The 24,076-nt window shown below is 55.2% G+C and overlaps 2 protein-coding genes across 2 annotated transcripts in view; both read right to left on the bottom strand.

Annotated features, from left to right (window-relative positions):
- The window catches only part of MUC2 (mucin 2, oligomeric mucus/gel-forming), a 36,245-nt gene extending 35,091 nt beyond the window's left edge, over window positions 1-1,154 (bottom strand). Inside the window, exons 1-2 of the mRNA XM_063607947.1 lie at window positions 1,079-1,154; window positions 135-405 (exon numbers count right to left, since the gene is read on the bottom strand). Coding sequence (XP_063464017.1) covers window positions 135-405; window positions 1,079-1,154 — 347 coding nt within the window. The remainder of the gene's footprint in view (window positions 1-134; window positions 406-1,078) is intronic.
- A 14,348-nt stretch (window positions 1,155-15,502) lies between these two features.
- On the bottom strand, window positions 15,503-23,615 carry LOC117974824 (uncharacterized). Its single transcript, XM_063607980.1, has 4 exons — window positions 23,547-23,615; window positions 22,376-23,074; window positions 19,839-19,992; window positions 15,503-19,117 (listed from the first exon to the last, which is right to left on the bottom strand). The coding sequence occupies exons 1-4, from the start codon at window positions 23,613-23,615 to the stop codon at window positions 18,897-18,899; spliced, it is 1,143 nt and encodes a 380-aa protein (XP_063464050.1). The 3' UTR covers window positions 15,503-18,896.
- Window positions 23,616-24,076: the final 461 nt, after the last annotated feature.

The following is a 24,076-nucleotide window of genomic DNA, read 5'->3' as shown; positions in this document are numbered from 1 at the left end:
CCAAACCTCAAGGCTGTTCTCCTGAGCTGTGTGCTGGGGCAGAAGAGGCCTTCTAGGGCTACAAGGAATATCCCTTTGGGAAACATCAGCCCCCGTTGCTAGGATGTGGGAGGGGTGCCACCGACCACACTCACATGGCCCCGTTCAGCACAGCCAGGTGGCGGGTGAGGTAGATGGTGTCATCCTTGATAGTCAGCAGGATGGACTCCACCCCGGCGGGGGCCTCAGCCTGGCCCGGACCCCGCTTCAGGTGCACAGCAAATTCCTTGTAGGAGCCTCGGCAGTCGGAGGCGAAGTTGTAGTCGCAGAGGCCGGGGAAGCGGAAGACGTCCCCGTCGAAGGTCTTGTAGTGGAAGTCGCCCCAGGTGCTGCAGACGTTGTGGCCGTGGTTTCGGGTTCTGCCCTCTGAGGGAGCAGTGGGGAATGAGGGGTGAGTGGCCCTGGAGGGGGAAGGCTGCCCAAGCTACCCTCGAGAGAAGGCCCCTGAAGAAGCACCTGGAAGCAGCTTCGAGCCCAGCACGGGGCCCCTGGCCGGGAAAGGTTCCTTCCTATCCACGGGCCCTCTGCTGGGCCTTGGTCACCCCACCACAGGGGTCTCAGGGCTTCTACCCCCGGCCTGGTGAGGATTGCGGCTGGGTGCCAAGCGGGATGTAGGAGAGGGCGTTCTGGGCACCCCGCTCCCCAGCAAGGGCTGTGCTGCCCCAACTCTTCAAGGGTCTCTGCCACCTGAGAATGGGGCCTTCTGGTGGGATCCTGGCCACCCCTTCCTCCCCTATGGACAATGACCCAGTTCACTGGGGCCTGACCTGCTGTTTCCACCTGGTGCTGGCCCCAAGACCCACACTGTTGTCGGGCAGTCAACCCCAAAGGAATAGCAGGGGAGCCCCGACCTTCCAGCTCCTTGAAAGTCAGCAGGGCCGGGGGCTGCCGGGGACCAACCCGGGCCAGGAGCCTCAGCGGAGCCGCGCAGGCTGCACTCTGGGACCACCTCCTCCTCCCAGATGCGACTTGCCCGCCCGCCTCGCCCTGCCCCCAGGACACTCTGCCAGGCCCCAGACCCCTGTGTCTGCTCTCTCACCTGTCTGGAGCTCCGAGCCCCCTGCCAAAGACAGGGCCAGGCACACAGCCGCCAGGCGGGCTAGTGGCAGCCCCATGGTGGCTGGCAGGGGCGGTGTGGGTTGCGCCCGGGGGCAGGGGTCTGGTCCTTATATGTCCTGGCAGGAGGGTAGGAGGGCAGGAAGGCAGGGGAGGGCCAAGGGTGGGTGTGGCATCTGCCAGATGATCAAGAAGACAGCTGCGGGGGCCAGAGCCCCAGTGGGGAAATATTGATTCAGGTTATGGGAGGTCATCTCTTTATGGCTCCCTGGGTAAACGCAGCCTTCTTCAGGATGAGGCAGCCCTGTAGCCTGAATGCCGACACACACCCGGGGAACACGTGCAGCTACTAGAGGGGCGAGCCCAGGGTGGCCGGGGGAGGGGTGTCCTGCCAGAAGCAAGTCCGCTCAGGCTCCTCAGCCCGCCGTGGGCCCCCAGACACCCGCTGAGCAGGTCCCCAGGCCTGATCAGGCTCACGTTACGCTGGGAGGACCAACCCATTCCCGGGGCCCAAGCTCTGGGGCAGCTTCCAGGCCTGACCCCAGAAAGGGGCCTCCCCGAGGGCAGGGAGGATGTGGGATCCTTCAGGGTCCGGGGGGGCCGCTGACTTGTGTGGGACTCTTGGCCGGGCTCATGGAGCTGTGTCAGAGGCCCCAGCCCCCAACCACCCTCTATGCCCATCCTTTTCCCAGGCTGAGCCCTTCTCTGCAATTACATGTAATTAGAACTTGGGGAGTACATGCCCAGCCAGGGGACATGTTACGGAATCAGGCACACAGGGAGCTGGCTGGTGGCCGGAAGTGGCCGTCTGCCCCTTCTCCTGGGGACCACATGAGGACCTCGGGCCTGACAGCTGAGGAGGTGACAGCCTGCCCAGGCTCCCCAGAACCACCTCTGACTCATGGTGGGGATCCTGCCCCCAAGGCTGTGCCTTTGATGAGCCTTGGTCTCGCCCACCAATCCCAGCAGTTGTCTGGAAAAAAGCCTGGAGAACCGGAACTCACACCGACCCCAGACTACGAGACCACTGGGCCCACCACTGCTTGCCCCGGCCCGGGAGGGCACAGGCGGGCACTTCTGTGTCGCCAGTGGGTAAACTGAGGTCTGGGGGCCCTCCCCTCTCTCTACAATTTTCTCCTCCTGAAAATAGAGAGGGGCCCTGAGTTGAGTTCCTGGCTTTGGCCTGAACATGCCGGGGACATGCCGGCAGCATGATGGCAGTGGGGAGGGACTCACCCCAACAGTTATGGAGACTCGGGGCCCAAAGCACCAAGCCTGTTTCCCTGGCTGACCTGCTGCCCAGACCCAGGGCCTGGGACGAAGCCCCTCCTGCCCTCCTGCGGTGCCCGCCAGCACCAGGCCCCAGGGTCTGTGCTCCCTGCCAGGACCTGGGCATGTGGAGGAAGCTCAGTGTGTGGCCCCTGCCAGGAGGACCGGGGATTAGGAAACCGGAGCCAGCTGGGCGAGGCCAGAGGAGATCATGGTTCACTTCCTGGTGTGGGCCTCCGCACACTGGCACTGAGCCCTGGGGAAACCCAAGGACGGCCCCAACTGCAGTCCCCTGACCCTGACATGCCCCAGGCGGGCCTCAGGACAGAGATTTTCCAGGCCAGGCTCCCCCTGCCCTGGGGGGATTGGAGGAATCCTAGCAGAGCACAAGCTGCCCAGCACAGCCCCTCCAGCCCTGAAGCCTGAGGCAGGTCCCCTGGATCTGACCCTGTGTCCCCTCTGGACGGGCAGTGGTGGTTCCCAGGCTCAGGGGTCTGACCCTAACACCCCTCTTGGCCCATGGCAAGGTCCCAGGTAGGAGCCCTGTCTGAGGTCACAGGCAGCCCTGCATGGGGCAGGGTGCAGAGAGCTGAACCCCATTCCTAACGGGGAAAGGGAGCTGTTCTGGGGAAGAGGACAGTGAGGGCTCCATCAGGCCGGGGCGACTATGGAGTCACTGGCACCCCCAAAGCGAGAGTGTCCCCAGCCTCTTTGCCTCCAAGCCTCAGCCGGTCCCCACTGCCAGATTCGCAGCATCTACTGGGGTGGTGGAGGCGATGGGGGCCGGGCAGTTCCGCAGCACTGCATCCCCTCTCTCCCCACGTCCTGTGTTGGTCCAAATGTGGCCCCCATTGCTGGTTACTGAAATGTCAGCCTCCAGCAAGTGCAGAGTGGGAGAGTGGGCAGCCGTATTGCCCTGGGACCCCATCGCCACTCTGTGGCTTTCCCATGGGGTTCGAGGGACCCTGGTGGAGGGAGAGAGTGGGGGCTTTGACCACTCCGAGGAAAATGCTTGTCGGTTCTGCTTTCTGTGACAAGAACATGATGGCAGTGGTGGGAATGACCACCCACCCAACGGCGGGCCGGACACAGTTGAGCCAGGAGCCCACAGCCCCAGCCCCGTGTCAGGCTGCCCCAGCCTCAGGCCCCGACTGGGACTCAGAACGAGGCTGCTTGGAGTACAGCCTCCCACACGGACAGCATCCTGGCCCCCCCAGCCTCTCCCCACCCTGCCCACGCCCAACATGTTTACCGTGACAAGGCACTGTTGCCAACGGCTGCATGGAATTTGCAGTAGTGACTGCAGGGAGGAGGCAGCACTGATGTCACACGGCACCTGAAGTGACGGCCCCCCTACTGTGTATCCACAAACCTGACTCACCAGGAAGCCCGGGTGAGGGGCATGTGGGGGTCAGAGCCACCGGAGGAAGAGGGAGAGGGAAAGGAGGAGGATAAGGGGAAGAGGAAGAGGAGGCTGGGGAGGGGGCGAGAAGAGAGAACCTCTATGCTGCTGGGGGAGCCAAAGACAGCAGGTGCGTCCCCTGCACGCGTCCCGGTCACTCGAACGGTGGCCGTGGCTCCAGTCTTTGGCATGGCGCCGGGCTGGATGCTGCTGTGAAGGGACTTCTCGAATGTGACCCTGGCGAGGCAGGTGTGTCTGACACGATCAGTGCAGGGCCTTGAAAGAAAAGACCTCGGTCCTCCAAGGAGCAGGATGTGCTGCCTCCTGATGGCCTCCGGGGGTCTCCAGCCTGAGGCCCACCCTAGGCTGCCTAAAGTAATGGCCCATACCCCACTGATTGCTTCCCTGGAGTATCACCACCCACCCCCGCAAGCACTCCCCATGTGGCCAATACCTCTCCCACAGGGGCGGGAGACCAGTCACAGAGCCTGCTTTCCTGGAGAGCACTCCACCCGCCCACACCGCAGCCCCAGGTATCCCCGCGTGGCAGCCCCTGTCTCCCTACGTCCTGTGTTGGTCCAAACGTGGCCCCCATTGCTGATTACTGAAATGTCGGCCTCCGGCAAGTGCAGGCCGCCCACATGTCAGTCACATGTGTCATCTGGGGCCATTTTTCCATGTCCCTATGTGGTTGGTCTGATTATTAGCCCACATTACAGAAGGGGAAACTGAGTCACCGAGCATCTCGTGTCTCCATCGCAAGGCCAGCATCTCAGGACACAAGAGGCCAGGCTGGCCCACAACCATTCTGCAGGCCAGAGCCATCCTGCCACAGCCAACCCTGCCAGCACCAGGCTGCCCAGCCCCCAGCCAACTGGGCTTAACCAGGGTGGTGGGGGCTGGCACCCAACCCCAGCGCCACGGCTCTGACCCTGCCTTGGTGGGCAGATGGAGAGCACACCCAGAGAAGCCGTGGTTCTCAGCCCTCTGGACACCAAGGAGGACCCCAGCTCCAACCCCAGCCCCACACAGGGACACAGTGGCAAGGCCCAGACATACACCCTGGCAGGTGAGCATCTGAGGATTCAAGGGAGGGTAAATAAAACACCAGTCACGCCCAGCTCTCCAGGGCAGACTCAGACACCCCAAGCATGTCCACTTTCTGGGGCTCCAAAGGTTCGGAGACACCTGGAGGTGTGCACTTCACCTCCCAAGGACTGCAGAGGTGAAAGGCGGGATGTTGGTGCCACTGCTCTGTGAGGTGTGGAGGGTGAGCAAGTGAGCACACAGAGGCGTTTGTTCTCAGGTGAGGGATCAAGAGAGGCCTCAACCAGTCCAGGCCTCTGCTGGGCAGGCAGGCACTGGGCAGGCTCCACTGAGGAAAGGGCAGCCCAGGGCCAGGGCCATCAGGTGGATAGCTGTGCTTCAGGAGTCCAGACACCCTGGGACACTTGCCCCTCAAGACTTGGTCCAGGTGTCACATCCTCACACTGAACACTGTTCTCACCACCCTGGCCACACTGTGTGACCCTTGCTGGCCATCCTGCTCCGAATGCTGCAAGGGCAGCAGCCCATGTGGGTCCCCCATGGCCACCCTCACAGCAGATGCACTCAATAACTTTGCTTCTGGGTGGGTGGGTGGGTGGGTGGATGGATGGATGGCTGGGAGGAAGGGAGGGGGAATGAATGGGTCAGCAGGTGGATGGATGGATGGATGGATGGATGGATGGATGGATGGGAGGAAGGGAAGGGGAATGAATGGGTCAGCAGGTGGATGGATGGATGGATGGATGGATGGATGGATGGGAGGAAGGGAAGGGGAATGAATGGGTCAGCAGGTGGATGGATGGATGGATGGATGGATGGGAAGCAGGGAGGGGAAATGAATGGGTCAGTGGGTAGATGGATGGGATGGATGGATGGATGGATGGATGGATGGATGGATGGATGAATAGATCAATAAATGAGTGGGTAAATGAGTGGACGGATGGATGAATGGGTGGTTGGCTGGGTGAATGAGTGGATGAATGGAGGGAGGGAGGGACAGATCGTTAGATGGATGGATGAATGGGTGGGTGGGTGGATGGACGGATGAATGGGTGAATGAAAGGATGGATGGATGGGAGGGAGGGAGGGAAGGATGGATGAATGGGTCAGTGGGTGGGTAGATGGATGAGATGGATGGATGGGTGGATGGGTGAGTGGATGGATGGATGGATGGATGGATGGATGGGAGGGATGGATGAATGGGTCAGGGATGGATGGATGGGAGGGAGGGATGGATGAATGGGTGGGTGGATGGATGGATAGATGAATGGGTGGGTGAGTGGATGGAGGGATGGATGGATGGATGGATGAGTGGATGAATGGGTGAATGGAAGGATGGATGGATGGATGGATGGATGGATGGATGGATGGATAGATGGGTTAGTGAATGGATAGGTGGATGGATGGAGGCATGGATGAATGGAGGGATGGATGTGTGGATGGGTCAAAGAATGGATGGATGAAAGGTTGGATGGATAGATGGATAGGTGAGTGAGTGAATGGATAGGTGGATGGATGAATGGAGAGATGGATGAGTGGATGGGTGGATGGGTGGATGGATGGATGAAGGGATGGCTGGATGAATGGACAGAGGGAGGGAAGGATGAGTGAGTGGATGGGTAGGTGGGTGGGTGGATGGATGGATGGATGGATGGACAAATGGACAGATAGATGGATGAGTGGGTGGGTGGATGGATGGGTGGGTGGGTGGATGATGGATTAATCGGTGGGTGGGTGGGTACAAGGATGGACAAATGAAATCTCCCTGGTACTGGAGTTCACCTTCTGTGGCAGCTCCACAGGGCTCCACCTCACAAGAGCTCATGATGAGCAAGTACAGGCCAACTGCTCTATAGGCCCACCTCACTGGAGCCCTCAACCCTGGGAGGAAGGCACTCACCTCACTCCATCCTATAGACAAGGAAACCGAGACTCAGAGAGGGTGAAAGCACTCCTTCGGCTCACCCAGCCCAAGAATGGCAGAGCTGCAATGTGGTCCCAGAGAATCTTCCCAGCCCCAAACTTACACTGTCCACCGCTTGATAATGGTGTGGCCACTTTTTGCAAAGGAGACTGTTGCTTTTTGGAGAAACCCCAGTCATAAGTAACAGAAAGATCAGGGGTTCCTGGGTGGTGTCATAGCCCCAAGGCAGGAATCTCAGTGCCCCCTTGCTCCTTGCCGAAGTGCCCAAAGGTCAGGGCCCTTCAACATCCCTCCACCCCCACCCCCTTCTGTGAGTTTATTTCATGCATTTGAAATACAGTTGGATTGTTTTGCCACATTCCGCATTTCATCTGTGGCATCCCTCAACCTCCTGAATATTTTTATGTTTGTGTACATCAAGGTTCACTCTTTGCACTATTAAGTTTTCTGGGTTTTGCAAATGTAGAGTGTCAAATATCCACCAGGATAGTAGCATGCAAAATGGTTGTACCACCCTAACACATGCCCTGTGTCTCAGCTATTCCATCCTTCCCCACAAATCCCTGGGAACCACTGGTCATTTTTTACTGTCTATAGTTTGGGCTCTAATATATTTCTCTGATTAATTTTAAATCTCTAAGAGCCAAACAACTCTAGAATAACATGCATCCACTATAAATTATGACTAGGATTTTATGTGGCAACAAGGAAAACACAGGATTTACTGGTCAGGAAAGTGCGTTGACACAGGCTAAAACAGCTTAACTGAGTTAGAATTGACATGCAATATACCGCACATGTTTACGTGTATGATTGGGTCAGTTTTGACATAAATTGGTTGAACTTGGGAAACCACCACCCCAATCAGGATGAATATGTCCCCACCCATCACCCACACAGGGCTCCTTACACCTCTTTGGAATCTCTCCCTCCCACCCTTCCCCACTCGGGAGCTACCCAGGGTTTCTTTTCCATGGCATTTGTTTGCATTTTCTAGGACTTTGCAGATTTGTTTGCGTTTTCTAGGATTCTGTGTAAATGGAACTATACAGTATGCATTCTTCGGTCTCTTTCACTAAGCATAATTATGTTGAGATTGCATCCAGCATTGCTGTGTAAATAGCTCATTCCTTCCTGGGCTCATTCATTCCCTGCTAATGGACACTGGGCTCATTGTCCATTTGAGGCCACTACGAACAAAACTGCTTCGAACATTTGTGTAATCTTAGTGTGGACATACACTTTCTTTTCTACCAGGTAAATACCTAGGAGTGGAGTATCTGGATCAGACAGGTAGGTCTATGTTCAACTTTTTGAGAAATCGCTAAACTGCTTTCCAAAGTGGTTGTACCTTTCTACGTTCCCACCGGCAGTGTATGAGACATCTGTTACCCCACAGCCTTGCCAACACTTGGGATGGTCAGTCTTTTTAATTTTAGCCGCTCCAGTAATTGTGTGATGTTGTCTCATTATTACTTGAAATTGTATTTCACTAATGACTAATGATGTTAAGAATTTTTTATACACTTATCTGCCATCCATATGTCTTTTTTTTTTCACTTTTTAAAAAACTTTATTTTAGACCAGGCACAGTGGCTTATACCTGTAATCCCAGCACTTTGGGAGGCCAAGGCAGGCGGATCACCTGAGGTCAGGAGTTTGAGACGAACCTGGCCAACATGATGAAACCCCATCCCTACTAAAAATACAAAAATTAGCCAGGCGTGGTGGCGCACCTGTAATCCCAGCTACTTGGGAGGCTGAGGCAGGAGAATCAGTGGAACCCGGGAGGCAGAGGTTGCAGTGAGCCAAGATCGTGCTGCTGCACTCAAGCCTGGGCAACAGAGTGAGACTGTCTCAAAAAAAAAATTATTTTAAAAACCCCTATTATATAGTTTTGCTTTTTCAACAAATACTGGGTGCTGTGTTTAAATATTAAATCCATTATAGAGAAATCTTTGGTAATGTACTTGTGACTAGTATAGCAATTCCTGTCAAAGCACTTTCTCCTCACATCCTTGTGTGACTGTTTAACTTAGGATATCTAATTTCTTACAAAAAGAAAAAGTCAGTTTACTCCCAGGCTTATAAGCCCCATATGTCTTCTTTAGTGAAACGCCTACTCAAATCTTTTGCCCATTATTTATTGGGTTATTGGGGTGGGTTTCTTTTTAAGATCTAAACATTATTTATGTATTCTAGATACGAGTCCTTTATTGGAGAGATCCTTTGTAGATATATTTCTCCCAGTCTGTGGCTTGTCTTTTCATTCTTTCAATAGTGTTTTTTAAAGTAGGAGTTTCAAAATTTTGATAAAGTCCAATTGATCAATTTACTTTTTTATAAATTTTGCCTTTGGTATTACATGTAGGAAATCTTTGCCTAACCCAAGATCACACAAATATTTTCCCCTATGTTTTCCTTTAGAAATTTTATAGTTTGGGGTTTTCCATGATGCATTTTGAGTTAATTTTTTATATGTAGTATGAGGTATGGCTTGAAGTTTGTCTTATTATGTATGGATATCCAATTGTTCTAGCCCCATTTGTTGACAAGACTATTCTTTCTTCATTGCAGTACTTCTGCTCCTTTGTTGAAAATTCAATTAGCCATGTGGGGTGGCGTGTGCCTATATGGCTACTGGGGAGGCTGAGATGGGAGGATCACTTGAGCCCAGGGTGTAGAGGTTGCAGTGAGCTGAGATCATGCCACTGCACTCCAGCCTGGGTGACAGAGTCAGACCCTGTCTCAAAAAAAATTTTTTTAAAGAAAAAATAATTATTGTTTATATACACATGAATTTGTTTCTGGACTTTACTCTGTTCATTGACCTATTTGTCTGTCATTATGCTAATGCTGCACTGTTTTGATTATTGTAGCTTTGTAACAGTTCTCAATCCCAGCCAATGTTTCAGTTTCCTCCAACTTTGCCCCTTTTTCAGGACTGCATTGGCTCTTCTATGTCCTCTGCATTTCCCTCTGAATTTAGTCTCAATTTGTCAGTTTCTACCAAAAAAAAAAAGCCTGCAGGGATTTTGACTGAAATTGCATTAAATATATTTATCAGTTTAGAAAGAACTTACGTCCTAGCAATATGGAGTCTTCCAGCCCGTGGACAAGGTATACATACCTGTTTCTGCAGGTCTCTAATTTCCCTCCCAATGGTTTACAGTTTTCAGCATACTCGTCTTTCACATCCTCTGTCAGATTTTTCCCTAAGTATTTAATATTTTTGTACCATTATAATGATATTGTTTGTTCCCATTTCCAATTATTTATTGCTAATATAGAGAGATACAATTGATTTTTTGGGACTTTTTATTACAGAAAGATACACATAACAGAATTTCTTATCTTACCCAGTCTTAAGTGCGTGGCTCAGTGGTATTGACTATGTCACCATGCTGTGCAGCCATCACCAGCATTCAGCTCCAGAACACCTTCATTTTTCTTAAACTGAAACTCTGCTCCCACTAAACACACCCTCCTCTCTCCCCCAGCCCCAGGTAGCCACCATTCTGCTTTCTGTTGCTATGAGTCTGACAACTTGAGATACCTCAAATAAGTCGAATGATACAGTGTTGGTCTTTTTGTGTCTGGCTTATTTCACTCAGCCTCATGTCGTCTATGTATCAGAAGCCTCTTCTTTCATTTGATACACAGTCTTTCATTTGAAAGCAGTCTAACATGTTAATGTGTCAGATAAAGCTTGTATCTAAAGACTGCTTTCAAAGGAAAGGTTCATAGTCTTCTTATAATGTTTTTATGTGGTTTTGAAATCGGGGTAATACTGGCCTCAGAGGAAGAGTTGAAGGTGTTCCTCTCTTTTCAGTTATTGTTGGAAGGGTTTGTGCAGAGTTGATATACTTCTTTCTTAAATCTTTGGTAGAATTCACCAGTGAAACCATCTGGGCCTGGGGTTTTCTTTGTAGGAAGCTTTTGTTGTGTTTTATTTACAATTCAATTCCTTTAACATATAGGGCCATTCAAGTTATTTCTGCCCAAGTGATCTTCAATTCATCCTGTCTCCAAGGAGTTTGTCCGTTTCATCCGGGCTGCCAAATGTTTCGACGTGAAGTAGTTCATGATGTCTCCCTATTATCTTTGTAATATCTGTAGAATCCGCAGTGGCGTCACCTGTCTTGTTCCTAACATTGGTAATTTGTCTGTTTTCTCTTTTATTCTCCAGCCTGGCTAGGGGTTTATCCGTCTTATTCATCTTCTCAAAGAACCAGCTTTTGGTTTTGTTGACTTTTCTCTAGTGTTTCATTTTGTCGTTTTATCGATGATTTTGCTTTTTCTGCTCACATTGGGCTTAATTTCCTCTTCTCTTTCTTTCCTAATTTCTTACGGTAGAGAGATCATTGATTCAAGGCTTTCCTTCATTTCCCATGTAGGAGTGGAACGTGGTGGATTTTCCCTACATGCGGCTTTGGCTAAACCGCACGTTCCCCTCCCTCCTGAGGGTCTGTCTCCTCATCCACCCACTAGTGCACCTCCAGCTTCTGTACCTCAGACTCACCTTGAAAGTCCACTTGGCATCCATCACTGTGCAGTCAGTCAGGAAAAGGAAGCCATGCTCATTATTTCAAACAGAAGGAAGTTAATACAGAGAACTGGTTACACAGGTGCTGGAGGCTGGAAGAGAAGACGGGCACCAAGGCACCTGACGTTGTGAACAGCAGGAAGCAGCTTCCATTCCCAAGGCTGGGGGAACAAGTGAAAGAGGTTGGGCTGCCAGAACCCAGGAGCACAGAGAAAGGAGGGGGTGGCAGAGCCGGTATTGGGAATGCCAAAAGAAGTGGTGGGCTGGAGTAGCCGCCCCCCTCTGTGGCTGGTGGGCCCTGAAAGAAGCTGGTGAAGGAACAGAAATCTCCTCTCCTCACCTCCCACCAGTGCCTTCCAGGAAACCATCTGGCCAAAGAGCCTGAAAATACAGTGTGCACAATCCCAGCCGCATGCATCAGTCAGCTATTGCTGCATAACAAAGCACCCAAAAACCAAGGGCTTACAACAATGTGTTTGATGGATGATAGACGGGTAGAGAGATAGAAGAGATAAGTAGAAATGTGTGTGTGCATGTGTGTGTGTGAATGTGTGTGTGCATGGATTAGGGTATATACAGATGCTTTCTAGTATTCTCCCCTGAGAAGGTCTACCAAAAAAAAATGACACCCCAGTAGTAACTACCACACCCAATGCCCAGATCTTGGTTTCTAAATACCATTTTCCAATTAAAAGAATCAGGACTCCTTAGAGAAGTAGCTGGGTCTCTGGGGAAGGAAATTACAAGATAAACCTGGAGCATTTTATGGTGCCAGAAAATGAGGAAGGGCTCAAAAACAGATAGGGTGAAAGCACACAGGAGCCGCTGTGAAGGGGCTGCCATGGCCAACACTGGAACAATTTGAGCAACAAAATAAAGATAATGTTGGATTATAACCCAAATAATAAAATAAGTATCTACAAACCCATAGTGAAGTAAATAACTGCACAAACAAATAAGAAGAAACAGCTTATTTTAATAGAATTCCAGTTAATTAATGCAGAAGAAATGAAGTAAATAGAAAATCACCATCAGACGCCACAGGATCAACAGCTGTCTACAGAGGTATGCTAAAGTCAATAGGCTGAGGTTAGAAGAGAAACAAGTTATTTACATGAATTCAAAGTATCTTCCCTAAGATATTTATTAATTACAAAGTCGCAAAATAGTAACTTTGCAGTGCAGAGACCTGGCAGACGCCACCTAAGCCAAGGGGTCAAGGTTAACATCCCCAGCAATGGGACAGGCAGCATCATACACTCTGATAAGCTACATAAGAGCACGTGGCTGGGCCCACTGGCTCACACCTATAATCCCAGCATTTAGGGAGGCCACGTTGGGAAAACCGCTTGAGGCCAGGAGTTCGAGACCAGCCTGGGCAACCTAGGGAGACCTTGTCTCTGCAGAAATGTTAAAAAATTAGCTGGGCACAGCAGTGCATAGACTCTGGGGTTCCCAGGGACCTCAGACTCCACCCCAGTGGGGCTGGACCCGGGGTGTGGCCTGTGCCGGATGTCCTCGCTGGCTGACATTTGCTTTCTTTATTACTCCCTTCCTTTATTGCACCGTTTAATTGTATTAAATGGTGCCCAAGACGTAAGGTGCAGGATTTTATGGCCTCAGGGTGACCCTGCAGTGAGGCCTGGCCCTTTCCATCTTTACTTTGTGAGCCCGGGGCTGCCCTGCCCTCAACGGTGACGCTAGGGGAGCCCTTGACTCATGTGCCAGGAATTGGGAGGGACGCCAAAGGCAGTGCTGTTTTCCATACAGAGCTGTGGCACTCGTTACAGAAATCAGAAAACACAGAACTGTCCGTGGGTGGAAGAAAAATGTCCCTCTCCCCCTCCCCCAAGAAGCCTCTTAATCATTCAAAATCTTTCCCACCTTCTGTGCAGGTCTGGGAGATTCCTGACATTGTCCTGGGCATTCCTGGGGACATTCCTGTAGCCGGAGTCTTTTCATTAAATGACATTTGACGTCTCTGAACATAAAGCAATACACGTGCACTGAGGGCATGTCCAGATGCAGAGACGTGTTCAAAAGCTCTAGCACGTCCCCATGTCAGCGGCCTGGGGTCCCCAGGTGGCAGTATCGTTTCAGGTGGGGAGGGGTCCCGGCTGCTGGGTGCCGTGGCCTGGCCTGGGCAGGCACAGTTGCTCATCTGCGATGGGTTCTGGATGGCAGCACCCTTGCTGGTTATGGGGGTGAACAGTGTTCGTGAATCTCTGCCGGCATGGGCACCCACGGGTGCTCCTAAGTTCTCCTGGCTATTACCACAGATTGTTTTACAGCCTCTTTTCCCCCACAATATATCAGGGAAGTTAAATATTTGCTGAGAACATGATTATTGATTGATTGATTGATTTTGAGGCAGGGTCTCGCTCTGTTGCCCAGGCAGGAGTGCAGTGATGCAATCTTGGCTCACTGTAGCCTTGAACACCTGGGCTTAAGCCATCCTCCTGCCTCAGCCTCCTGAGTAGCTGGGACCACAGGTGTGCACCACCAAGCCCAGCTAATTTTTTAGTTTTTAGAGATGGGGTTCTCACTATATTGCCCAGACTGGTCTTGAACTCCTGGTCTCAGGTGACACCCCGACCTTGGCCTCCTGCAGATCCAGTACCATCTTCCCAGGCTTTCTGTTTTCCTCCTAGGAGAGCTGTGGCTAAGGGGTCAGCCCAGCTTGACTGTCGTTCTGCCTCTGCTACTCATGATGGCGCCCGCATCCCCCTTGCCTCTGACGGCTGAGAGCCACCTCCTGGCAGTTCCAGGTCCCCCTCGCCTCTGACGGCTGAAAGCCACCACTCGGTTGTCCCGGGTCCCCCTCGCCTCTGACGGCTGAGAGCCACCGCCTGGCAGTCCCAGGTCCCCCTCGCCTCTGACGGCTGAAAGCCACCGCTCGGCTGTCCCGGGTCCCCCTCGCCTCTGACGGCTGAGAGCCACCTCCTGGCAGTTCCAGGTCCCCCTCGCCTCTGACGGCTGAAAGCCACCACTCGGTTGTCCCGGGTCCCCCTCGCCTCTGACGGCTGAGAGCCACCGCCTGGCAGTCCCAGGTCCCCCTCGCCTCTGATGGCTGAAAGCCACCACTCGGCTGTCCCGGGTCCATTCTTCCCATTGCGACTCTTTTCCAGGTGAGTGGCTGTGGCTCCCACTGTGAGGTCTGTGGCCCTCGGAGAAGAGCAGCCCAGGGATCTGTCCCTATTTCTATCCCCCTCACTAATCTAGTTCCCAGTATGGGGAAAGGTCTGTCTTCTGGACCTTCTGGTGGGTGAGGAGGTCTTAAGTGACAAACCTACCCTAGCCTTCCAATCTCCCTAGGCCTTTGCATCCCTTCCTCCACAGTAAACCAAGCCAGGTCTGGCATTTCCAGTTTAATGTGACCCCTTTTCTGTCTATGTTGCACCCAACAGAGCAGCCGGCGGTTAGCGCCCTGCTAACTCCCTGAACCACACCTCGAAAGGCAGACTGTCTGCTTGGTGGGCACCTGCGGCACGTTCAGCGTGACCCCTTCATGGTCCTCCCACACCCCTGGACCGCATTTCTGTCTGTGCGGGACGGACACGCCGCGCTGCTCCTGCCATGGAGGTCACCTCCATGGTTCGCACTCAGCCTCCGGCTCTGGGGCCTGCTGGACTCCAGTCAGCACCTGGGACCCCGTCAGTGAGGATCAAACCCTTGTTCTTACGCACGCGTTTTTAGGGAGGTAACACATTCGTCGCTTTTTTTCTTTATTATTTCTTCCTTTGTTTGTATGCTTAGAAAAGTGCTCTTCCCTAAAGATCAGATAAATATCTGACTCTATTTTCTTCTCACTCTTTTTTAAATGATCCTTTTTCCTTATTTTTTACCATATAAGCATTTCTCACGTTAAACACTAAACGTTATTTTTTATTAAACATTATTTTACTAAACATTATTTTAAAATTTTAAATTATTTTAATGGTTTTTTTGTGGGGGGGTTTTTTGTGGTTTTTTTCTGGGTTTTTTTGTTTGTTTGTTTGTCTCTGCCACCCAAGCTGGAGTGCAGTGGCGCAATCTCGGCTCACAGCAAGCTCCGCCTCCTGGGTTCACGCCATTCTCCTGCCTCAGCCTCCTGAGTAGCTGGGACTACAGGCACCTGTCACCACGCCCGGCTAAGTTTTTGTATTTTTAGTAGAGACAGGGTTTCACCATGTTAGCCAGGATGGTCTCGATCTCCTGACCTCAGGATCCACCTGCCTCAGCCTCCCAAAGTGCTGGAATTACAGGCATGAGCCACCGTGCCCAGCCTTTTTTTTTTTTTTTTTTTTTTGAAATGGAGTCTCACTCTGTCACACAGGCTAGAGTGCAATGGCGCATTTTGTGTGTTTTTTTCTGGTTTTTCTTTTCTTTTTTTTTTTTGCAATAGAGTCTCACTCTTTCACCCAGGCTGGATGGAGTGCAGTGGCACGATCTCGGCTCACTGCAACCTCCGCCTCCCGGGTTCAAGCAATTCTCCTGCCTCAGCCTCGCGAGTAGCTGGGATTGCAGGTGTGCCCCACCACACCCGGCTAATTTTTGTATTTTTAGTAGAGATGGGGTTTCACCACGCTGGCCAGGCTGGTCTCAAACTCCTGGCCTCAAGTGATCCATCTGCCTTGGCCTTTATTTTAATTGTTTTTGAATAGGTAAAGAACAGATCATGAAAGCAAACCTCCCTCCTGCCCGGTCGCCCCAGCTCCCTTTGCCCTGCCCAGAGATGACAGATCACCATTCTCTATACTATTTTTACCAGGATTCTACGAGTCTAAAATGATTTCATGATAAGAAGTCTGTGATGATGGCCGTTATGGAAAACAGCATGGAGGTTCCCAAAAAACTGAAAACAGAACCACCACGTAATCCGGCTGTCCCACTCCCGGGCGTGACACGCGGAGGCCACATCAGTACGCAGAAGAGACACCCGCACCCCATGTTCACCGCAGCGCTGTCCACTACAGCCAGACATGGAACCAGCCTCAGCGTCCAGCAGCCAAGGAAGGTGCATCCACGTCAGAGAACTGTTCCTCCACAGAAGAGGGAATGTGTCATTGGTGCCGACATGGATGAACTGCAGGACTTTATGCTGACTGAAGGAAGCCAGGCCCAGAAAGACAGACACTGCATGATCTCACACATAAGTGGAGCCTAGAAAAGTTGAACTCACAGAAGCAGAGAGAGGACCCAGGGACATAGGGGCTGGGAACTGGGGAGGGGTTGGTCCAAGAGTACAAAGTTTCTGTTACAGACCGTGCACAGTGGCTCACGCCTGTAATCCCAGCACTTTGGGAAGCAGAGGCAGGCAGATCACCTGAGGTTAGGAGTTCAAGACCAGCCTGGCCAACATGATGAGACCCCCGTCTCTACTGAAAAGACAAAAATTAGGCCAGGCGCGGTGGCTCATGCCTGTAATCCCAGCACTTTGGGATGCTGAGGCGGTCAGATCATGAGGTCAGGAGATCAAGATCATCCTGGCCAACATGGTGAAACCCCATCTCTACTAAAAATACAAAAATTAGCTAGGCATGGTGGCAGGCGCCTGTAATCCCAGCTACTCAGAAGGCTGAGGCAGGAGAATCGCTTGAACCCAGGAGGCGGAGGTTGCAGTGAGCCAAGATGGCACCACTGCACTCCAGCCTGGCAACAGAGCGAGACTCCGGTTCAAAAAACAAACAAATAAACAAAAAAATTAGCTGGGCGTGGTGGTGGGCGCCTGTAATCCCAGCTACTCCAGAGGCTGAGGCATGAGAGTTGCTTGAACCTGGGAGATAGAGGTTACAGTAAGCCGAGATCGTGCCACTGCACTCCAGCCTGGCGACAGAGCAAACTCCATCTCAAAAAAAAAAAAAAGTTCCGTTAGACAAAAGGAATAAATTCAAGAGATGTACTGCACAGCATGGTGACTACAGTTAATAACACCATATTGCATCCTTGAAAATCATTGAGAGAAAAAAAAAGAAAGAAAATCATTGCGAGTAGATTTTGAGTGTTCTTACCACAAAAAAATGGGAAGTATGTGAAGTCATGTGTGTTATGCCACTTGATTTAACCACAATGTAAACACGTTTCAAAACATCACATTGGACATGATAAATATATACAATAAAAGAACAAAATACATTTGCAAAACGAAGCATTATTATTGTGCAGGCTCTGCTGGTCGCCCGGTCTCAGTTCTGGTCTTGGCTGGACTCTGGGTCTAGTCCTCTCTCTGCAGCGATCCGGTGTCCCCTGGGCGGACAGGATCCCCGGCCCCGCCCGCCGGACAGCGGGCTCACATTCTCTCTGTCGATTCAGTGGGAAGAGAGGCCCCTGGGGACAGTCCCGACGTCGAACTCCACACGGCCAGCACCTCGACCCTGGAGGGAGTGCTCCTCCCTGAGGAAGCAGGACCTTCAAGCTAGAGTGAACGGTGGCTGTGTGAGCAGGCGGCTGGTGCGACAGGGACGGTGGCCGTGACTCCCACCCATGATTCCTGGATACCATCGCCACAGAGAAGCGGCACCAGACATGGATGGTGAGCACCTGGTCTGTTCTGCGGGGTTGCGCCCGTCCTTTCAGAGGGCCTCCTGGCCGGCACCATAACTGGTCTTCAGGGGCCGTCCCACGCTCTATTAACCCACTGCTCCTGGGAGCACTGCCTGAGCATGGGATGAGTCCTGCTGTGGGAAGCAGCATCAGTGGGGGTGTGATGGACAGTGGGGTGCTGTCAAGTCCGTGGACGACGCCATGGGCAGGAACAGCAAGTCCACATTCAGAAAACTGCGAGGGCCTCCGTGACAGCTGACGACCTGTCCCTGTCCTGTCTGTGGAGGGCCGGCGAGGCAGGCAAGGACCTGTCCCTGGGGAATGGCACCATGAGGGGGCCAGATAGCTGCCCCTGGAGTCGGCAGGGCACTTGTGCTGCAGGGCCGTGCAGAGCCCCCATCCCACCACATCCCACCTTCCTCTTGGGCCCCTGGGGCCTGCCTGGAATGGCTGCTGAGTGACCGTGGGCGCTGACCTGTGACCGTCATGAACATACCGCAGGCCACACTGGCTCTCCCGTCTTCTACATGCCTCCATGTCTTTCACGCCTTGACACTTTTGAGGGGCGCTGGGCAGGTGTGTGTAGAACCTCCCCTTGTTGAGGACGTTGGATGTGTTCTTATGATTGAGATTGGAGTTATGCATTTTTGGCCAGGAAACTGCAGAAACCACATGCTCTTCTTTATTTTTGTTTTTATTTTATAGAGACAGGGTCTCACTCTGTTGCCCAGGTTGGAGTGCAGCGGTGCCATCACGGCTCCAGCCTAAGCCTGGAGTGGGGACAGGATGACGAGAGCCCACCGTGCATCCCAGCGGCTCTCCAGGGCACACTCTGGCTGTGGCTCGGACACAGACACCCTGGGCCCCAGGGGAAGCCTCAGCTGCATTCTGAGCTCCCTTCTGAGGATAGAAGTCAGAGGACACCAAGACCCCTCCGGAGGTCCCCTAGGGTAGGTGTCGCTCAGACCCCTTCAGCCTCTAACCAGACAGGAGCTGGGGCCTGGGGTCCCCAGAGGAAAATGAGGGGTGACTAATGAGGCTCAGGAGACTGGGGTGGGGGCATCGGACGGGGATGCAACTGGCACCTGGCTTCAGGGGCATTCGCTGATCCACCTGGGGCACCCCGGATTGACCCTGGTCCTTCTTTCCCCTGGAGCAGCGTCAGGGAAGGAAAGGAGCTGCCCAGTCAGACCACGCTGGATCCCAGCACACAGGTGCACAGTGAAGAAGCCAGGCCACTTCTCAGTTTTGTTATGAAGATCATTTAGGGCCCATGGTCTCCCCTGAAAGGATCCGGGGAACCTCCAGGGACCTGTGGGCCATGTGGGAGAGCAGCTGAGACAATTTATCACCTGAGACAATTATTAGTATCACCAGGTGAATATCAATGCCTGGGCGGGGAGTTCCCCGGAGCAGGCAGGTGGGAGCTGGAGGAAATGCTGTCAGCATCGCCACCCTCGGCCCCTTCAGAGCTGAAATTGTTAGAAGAGGCCACTCCTGTCTTTCCTGACTATCAACTTCCTCTGTCCAAGATGGGGCTGGGCCCTGGAGGAGATTCACCTGGCCCAGTCCCAGCGCAGGTCAGACAGGCCCCCTGCACCTGTTCCCTGCCTTTTTGGGACCTCAGTTTCCCTGCCTGGTCCCCGCTGGCCTCTCCAGGCTTGCAGCCTGCTGCTGGATGGAGCTGGTTTCGAGGGGGGTGGACAGTAGGTGCAACCCCCAAGCCTGCAGAGGAGCTCGCAGGCAACGCACCAGCTCCTTCAAGGAACAAACAAAGGCTGCGGCTTCCCAGGAAGAGCCGACAGCTGCGGGCCAGGGCGGGGGGTGGGAGGGGAGATAGTCCACCAGGAGGCTCAGCCGCCCACCCCGCAGCCTCGCCCTGACTGCGTTTATGGCCAGATCCTGTTGTGGGCGCAAGTCCAGCTCCACCGCCCTCCCTCCTGCTGGCATCTTCCAGGAACTGGCAGGGGCAGCAGGAACCTAGGGACCCAGGAGCCAGGAGACGGCCAGGATCAGCATTTGCTTCTCATTACTGGAGATGGAGGAAATGGGCAGCTTCTCCTGCTGTCCAGATTGTAGGACTGGGGCGGCATCATCAAGAGTGGAATGTGACGTCCTCCAGCTCCCCAGACTCGGCCCTCCCAGAGTCCAGGGCTGCCAGGCTGCCCTCTGGCCCGGGGGAAGTGCCTGGGGAGGATGAAGGAAGCCAGAGGGTGCTGGGGCCCGGTGCCCATGCATCTGTCCATCGCGTTCCGCAGGGAGCAGCCTCCCAGGGACCCCACTGCCTCCCGGATCCTCGGGGGAGGGGTGGATAGGGGCCAGGAGGATGTTTGCCAGGTGGCATCCGGTAGGAAGGTTAGGGTGAGGCTAGCGGTTAGGGATTAGGGCTTGGGGTGTAGGGTTGGGTCTAGGGTTAAGGTGTTGGGTCTGAGGGGTTTGGGTGGGGGCTTGGGGTGAATTTAGGGCAGGGGTAGGCTGGGGTGAGGGTAATGTTAGGGTCAGGACCCTGGGACCACGCTGGGTCTGACGCATTCAAGGGCACTTTGTCAGCCATCAAACGGGGCAAGACGCTCCACCTGGGTGACACAGAGCCGCACAGCCCTGCACCTGTACCTATACCTGGGGCCCCTCCTGTGCCCACAGGGCCTCCCCTGGTCAGCTGGGAGGGCTCTGCTAGCTGCCTCCTATCCCTAAGTGGACGCAGTCCCTGGATCCTTCCCCCAGGGCTGGCCACACCCAGCTGACCACTCCCCCCACTCCCCTCTGGGCCCAGGCAGTCACCAAGGGGGTCAGCCGTCCTCAGTCCTCTCAGCCACACAGGCCTGGGCTTCGGGTAGGGCTGCAGGACACACCTCCCCTACAGCTGGGCAGGTCCATGGTGTCCAGGCAGCCTGCCCTGGCCCGGCCCCAGGTGATGCCTGGCATGCAGAGGACCGGAGGCGGCAAGACCCCCCCACCCGCCAACGCCCCTCTCCTGCCCAGATAAGGTTCTGGGGAAGTCATTTCTTCCAGGCCCAGCTTCGGGAGGGTTGCAGTGTCCACACACATCTCCCCTTGCAGTTCAACCAGGCGCCACGGGAGGCCCCCAAACAGCTGTGGGAACTGCAGGAAGGAGGGGAGGAGAGGGCGGGGAGTGGAGGAGGGAGGAGCTGCCCAGGCGTCCCCCGCGTAGGGGTGCAGGCTCCTGGGGACGCCAGGGACCCCAGGTCCTCACTGGCCCTTCCCGGCTGGCCCGCCTTTGCTCTGCATACAGCTGGCGCTCCGCAAAGCTTGCCGCTGCTGATGGACAATTCCATAGCTCACTCCAGCATATCTGCCCCAGGAGACGGTGCCCTCCTGGCCCCGGCCTGTGCCCTCTGTGGCCATCAAGGGCCCCGCCAGGCCTGCAGTCACGGGCGGGGCCGGTGCAGGGAGGAGGCCCTGACCACAGCAAAGGGGTCCGCAGCAGGAGAGGCACCAGCGTCCAAGTGCCCGTGCCCAGGGAGGTGCCACCTCTGACACGGACAGGGCTTCAGGCTTGGGACACAGGTGCCAGGGAAGCAGCAGGGACAGGGAGGGGGCGGAACCCCGGCAGCGGGTCAGCCTGGTGACTGCACACCCCACGGGGGCAGTGGCTTACAGGGACCCACAGCCCAGGAGGGCCTCACCTTCGGCCCCTCCCAGCAGTAGCACCAACTGCCGTGGCCGCCCACACTACCCTCGTCCCGACGGCCACCCACACCAGGCCCTCCGTGGCCAGCACTCCTGTCATCCACATCCCCATCTTGCTGATGAGCGGGCGGTGAGGACACAGGAAACCCAGGCTGTCGCCCGCCCAGGGCCAGAGCCGGGATGGGTCCCCCAGGTGGGAGAAGCCTGGTCTCACCCCCAGAGTGGCCCAGCCTGTCCCACAGCCAGGATCTAATGCCAGTCTCCCAAGGAGTGGGCACAGGGGGGTGTCTGGCCCCCCTTATGGGGAGGGAACTCTCCATGGGGGGCCAGGGGCTGGGGAGCCTCAGGGGTCACAAGAAGCTGGTGGAGCCAGGGAGCCATGGCCACAGCGTGGGGGCAGGTGCCCCAGGAGGGGGAGGGGAGGTCGTGGCCTTGGTTGCTACCAGCCCCCGCACTGGCATTCGGGCAGCGTGGGGGCACATTTTGGGCCTGGGGGACTGTGCCATCGTGGCCAGGAGCACCTTGAGAAGCCAGGAGGGCTGGCCAGGGTGGGGCAGAGCAGAGCAGGGCAGGAACAATCTGCCCAGATGTCTCACCACCCCTCAGACACCCCCAGACTCGCCTGGGCCAGGATAAATACACAGTCCTTGCCCCAAGGCCCTGAATTAGGTACGTGGGTACCTGCATGTCTGGCCAGGTCCCCTGCCTCTCTGTGCAGAATCCTGATGCCCCCTGGCAGGCCTAGGGGTTCAGCAGAAGCAAGTTGCAGCCCCCACACCCCTCTAATGGGCCACATAGAAGGTGGGCCAAGGTCAGTGGATGGGGGGCCTGGGACACAGCAGCTGGGACACTGCCCCAGGACCAGGGTCGGGTCCAGGAGTGGAGAACCCAGGGCAGTGACGGGGAGATGCAGACAGACCTGGGTTGAGATGGTGTCTGGGTGGGAGTCCAGGGGGCCGGGGGCCCAGCTTCCCAGGTGCCAGGGGATCCCCCGCCCCTGAGTCCTTGGTGAGCTGAGTCTCCAGGGTGTGGTGCTCCCAGCATCCTGGCCAGGCCTTGTGGCTGCAGAGGGACAGAAACCAGGCCCAGCTTCCTGCTGGGGGGGGATCACCTCTCCCCAGGGGTCCAGGACACCGCTGCATCTGAAAATGGGCAGGAAAGGGGTGCTCAGTGCAGCCTCAGGGCCTTGGGGACCCCCTTGGATCTTGCCAGCTCCTGAAATGCAGAGAGAGAGTCGGGCAGTGGGGCCAGGGCTGCAGCCCCCATGTCTACTCAACTTCTGCCTGGCTCCATCTACCTCAGGGAACCAGGGCTCCTCATACTGGACCTGGCCTCTACCCACCCAGGGCGCTTGGAGCAAAGTCTGTGGTCCCAGGCTCCCTGACAGCGGAAGCTTCCCTGCCCAGCCCAAGCCGTCTGCAGCCAGACCAGAGGCTGGTGTGGCACCATGGAAGGCTCCGGAGGGCGAGAGCCGTGATGCTGTAGCCCGCCAGCAGGTGGCACCTGGCACCCGCACCACAGCCCGGAGGAGGGCTGGGCAAGGCGTGTGCTCAGGGCCGTGTGGCCCAGGTGTGTGCCTGCGTGTGCCTGCATGTTGGCAAGTCCGGTGCCCGGGTGGCTCTCAGGCATCTTGAGGAGAACAGTCAGCCCACAGCCGGGCCAGAGCCCTCTGGCCCCATTGATGGGAGGCTCTGGGACAGACAGCACTGAGAGGCGAGAGAAGCTGGGCAGGTGGGGCAGGTGGGGCCACCGGGCAGGCGTGAGGGTGACCCTGCCAAGTTGCACAGGACGATCTGAGTCCTGCAGGGCCCGGCAGCGCCTCAATAATGGGAGAAGCTGTGTGAGCCCGAGTGTGAGCCGTGCACAGGCGGGACAGCAAGGCGGGCGGGCGTGGGTCCTGTACACACGGGTGTGAGTGTGGCTGAGCGACCACTCGCCCTCTCACATCCCCTGCAGTGAGCGCGGGGCACTGGCCCCTCATTTCCCAGCCCCGCTGGGCCCACCTCCTGCCTGGCCCTCCCAGGGACTGATGTGTGGCCTCCTACCCCTCGAACCGCAGGGGTTGCCTGTCCCCGCCTTTGTCCCCGCACCTCGGGCCTGTCCCCGCCTTTGTCCCCGCAACTCAGACCTTTGGTGACACCTGTGGGCTCAGGCGCCATGTGGGGCCCAGGACACTGGGGCCGCAGCACATCGGGGAGGGGAGGCTGCAGTCTGGGCCCAAGGGCATCCAGCCTCTCCACTCCCTCCCCGGTGACCTTGGGCAGGCCGCCCCCTCTCTGTGCCTGTTTCCTCATCTACATGGGCACAGAACCCGTCTCCACCTGCAGTAAATCCAGTGATGGCGGGAGTGTCCCGCCAGCTGCACTCTAGGACCCGTTCGCTACAAGGATTGCACTGGGGGATGCCCTGTCCCCAGCTGGCCCGGCTCTGTCATGGCCTGGACGCTCCCTGCCTGGGCACGTCTGACCCAGAGAGAGGGAAGGCCACCAGAGCAACCCCAGAGGCCTGTCCAGCTCAGAGCCAGCCCCTCCTGCACCAGGGTACCCTGAGATTCACCCTGATAGGCAGCAGGAAGGCGGGGTGCCTGGTGGCCTCCTTCCCCCAGGGGTCGGGGGAGGGT

The sequence above is a fragment of the Pan paniscus genome, chromosome 9 (assembly GCF_029289425.2).
Source record: "Pan paniscus chromosome 9, NHGRI_mPanPan1-v2.0_pri, whole genome shotgun sequence".
Classification (NCBI taxonomy): Eukaryota; Metazoa; Chordata; class Mammalia; order Primates; family Hominidae; genus Pan; species Pan paniscus.
This window is presented reverse-complemented; position numbering and strand designations above follow the sequence as displayed.

What these genes read in the sequence shown, in the direction of transcription:
- LOC117974824 (XM_063607980.1), bottom strand. Translation starts at nt 23,615, where the DNA reads ATGGCGCCTGAGCCCACAGGTGTCACCAAAGGTCTGAGTTGCGGGGAC. An exon ending in AAGGCGGGGACAGGCCCGAG is followed by an intron (nt 23,075 to 23,546) that starts GTGCGGGGACAA and finishes GATGCCTGAGAG; the next exon opens with CCACCCGGGCACCGGACTTG. An exon ending in CAGACACCATCTCAACCCAG is followed by an intron (nt 19,993 to 22,375) that starts GTCTGTCTGCAT and finishes CATCCTCCCCAG; the next exon opens with GCACTTCCCCCGGGCCAGAG.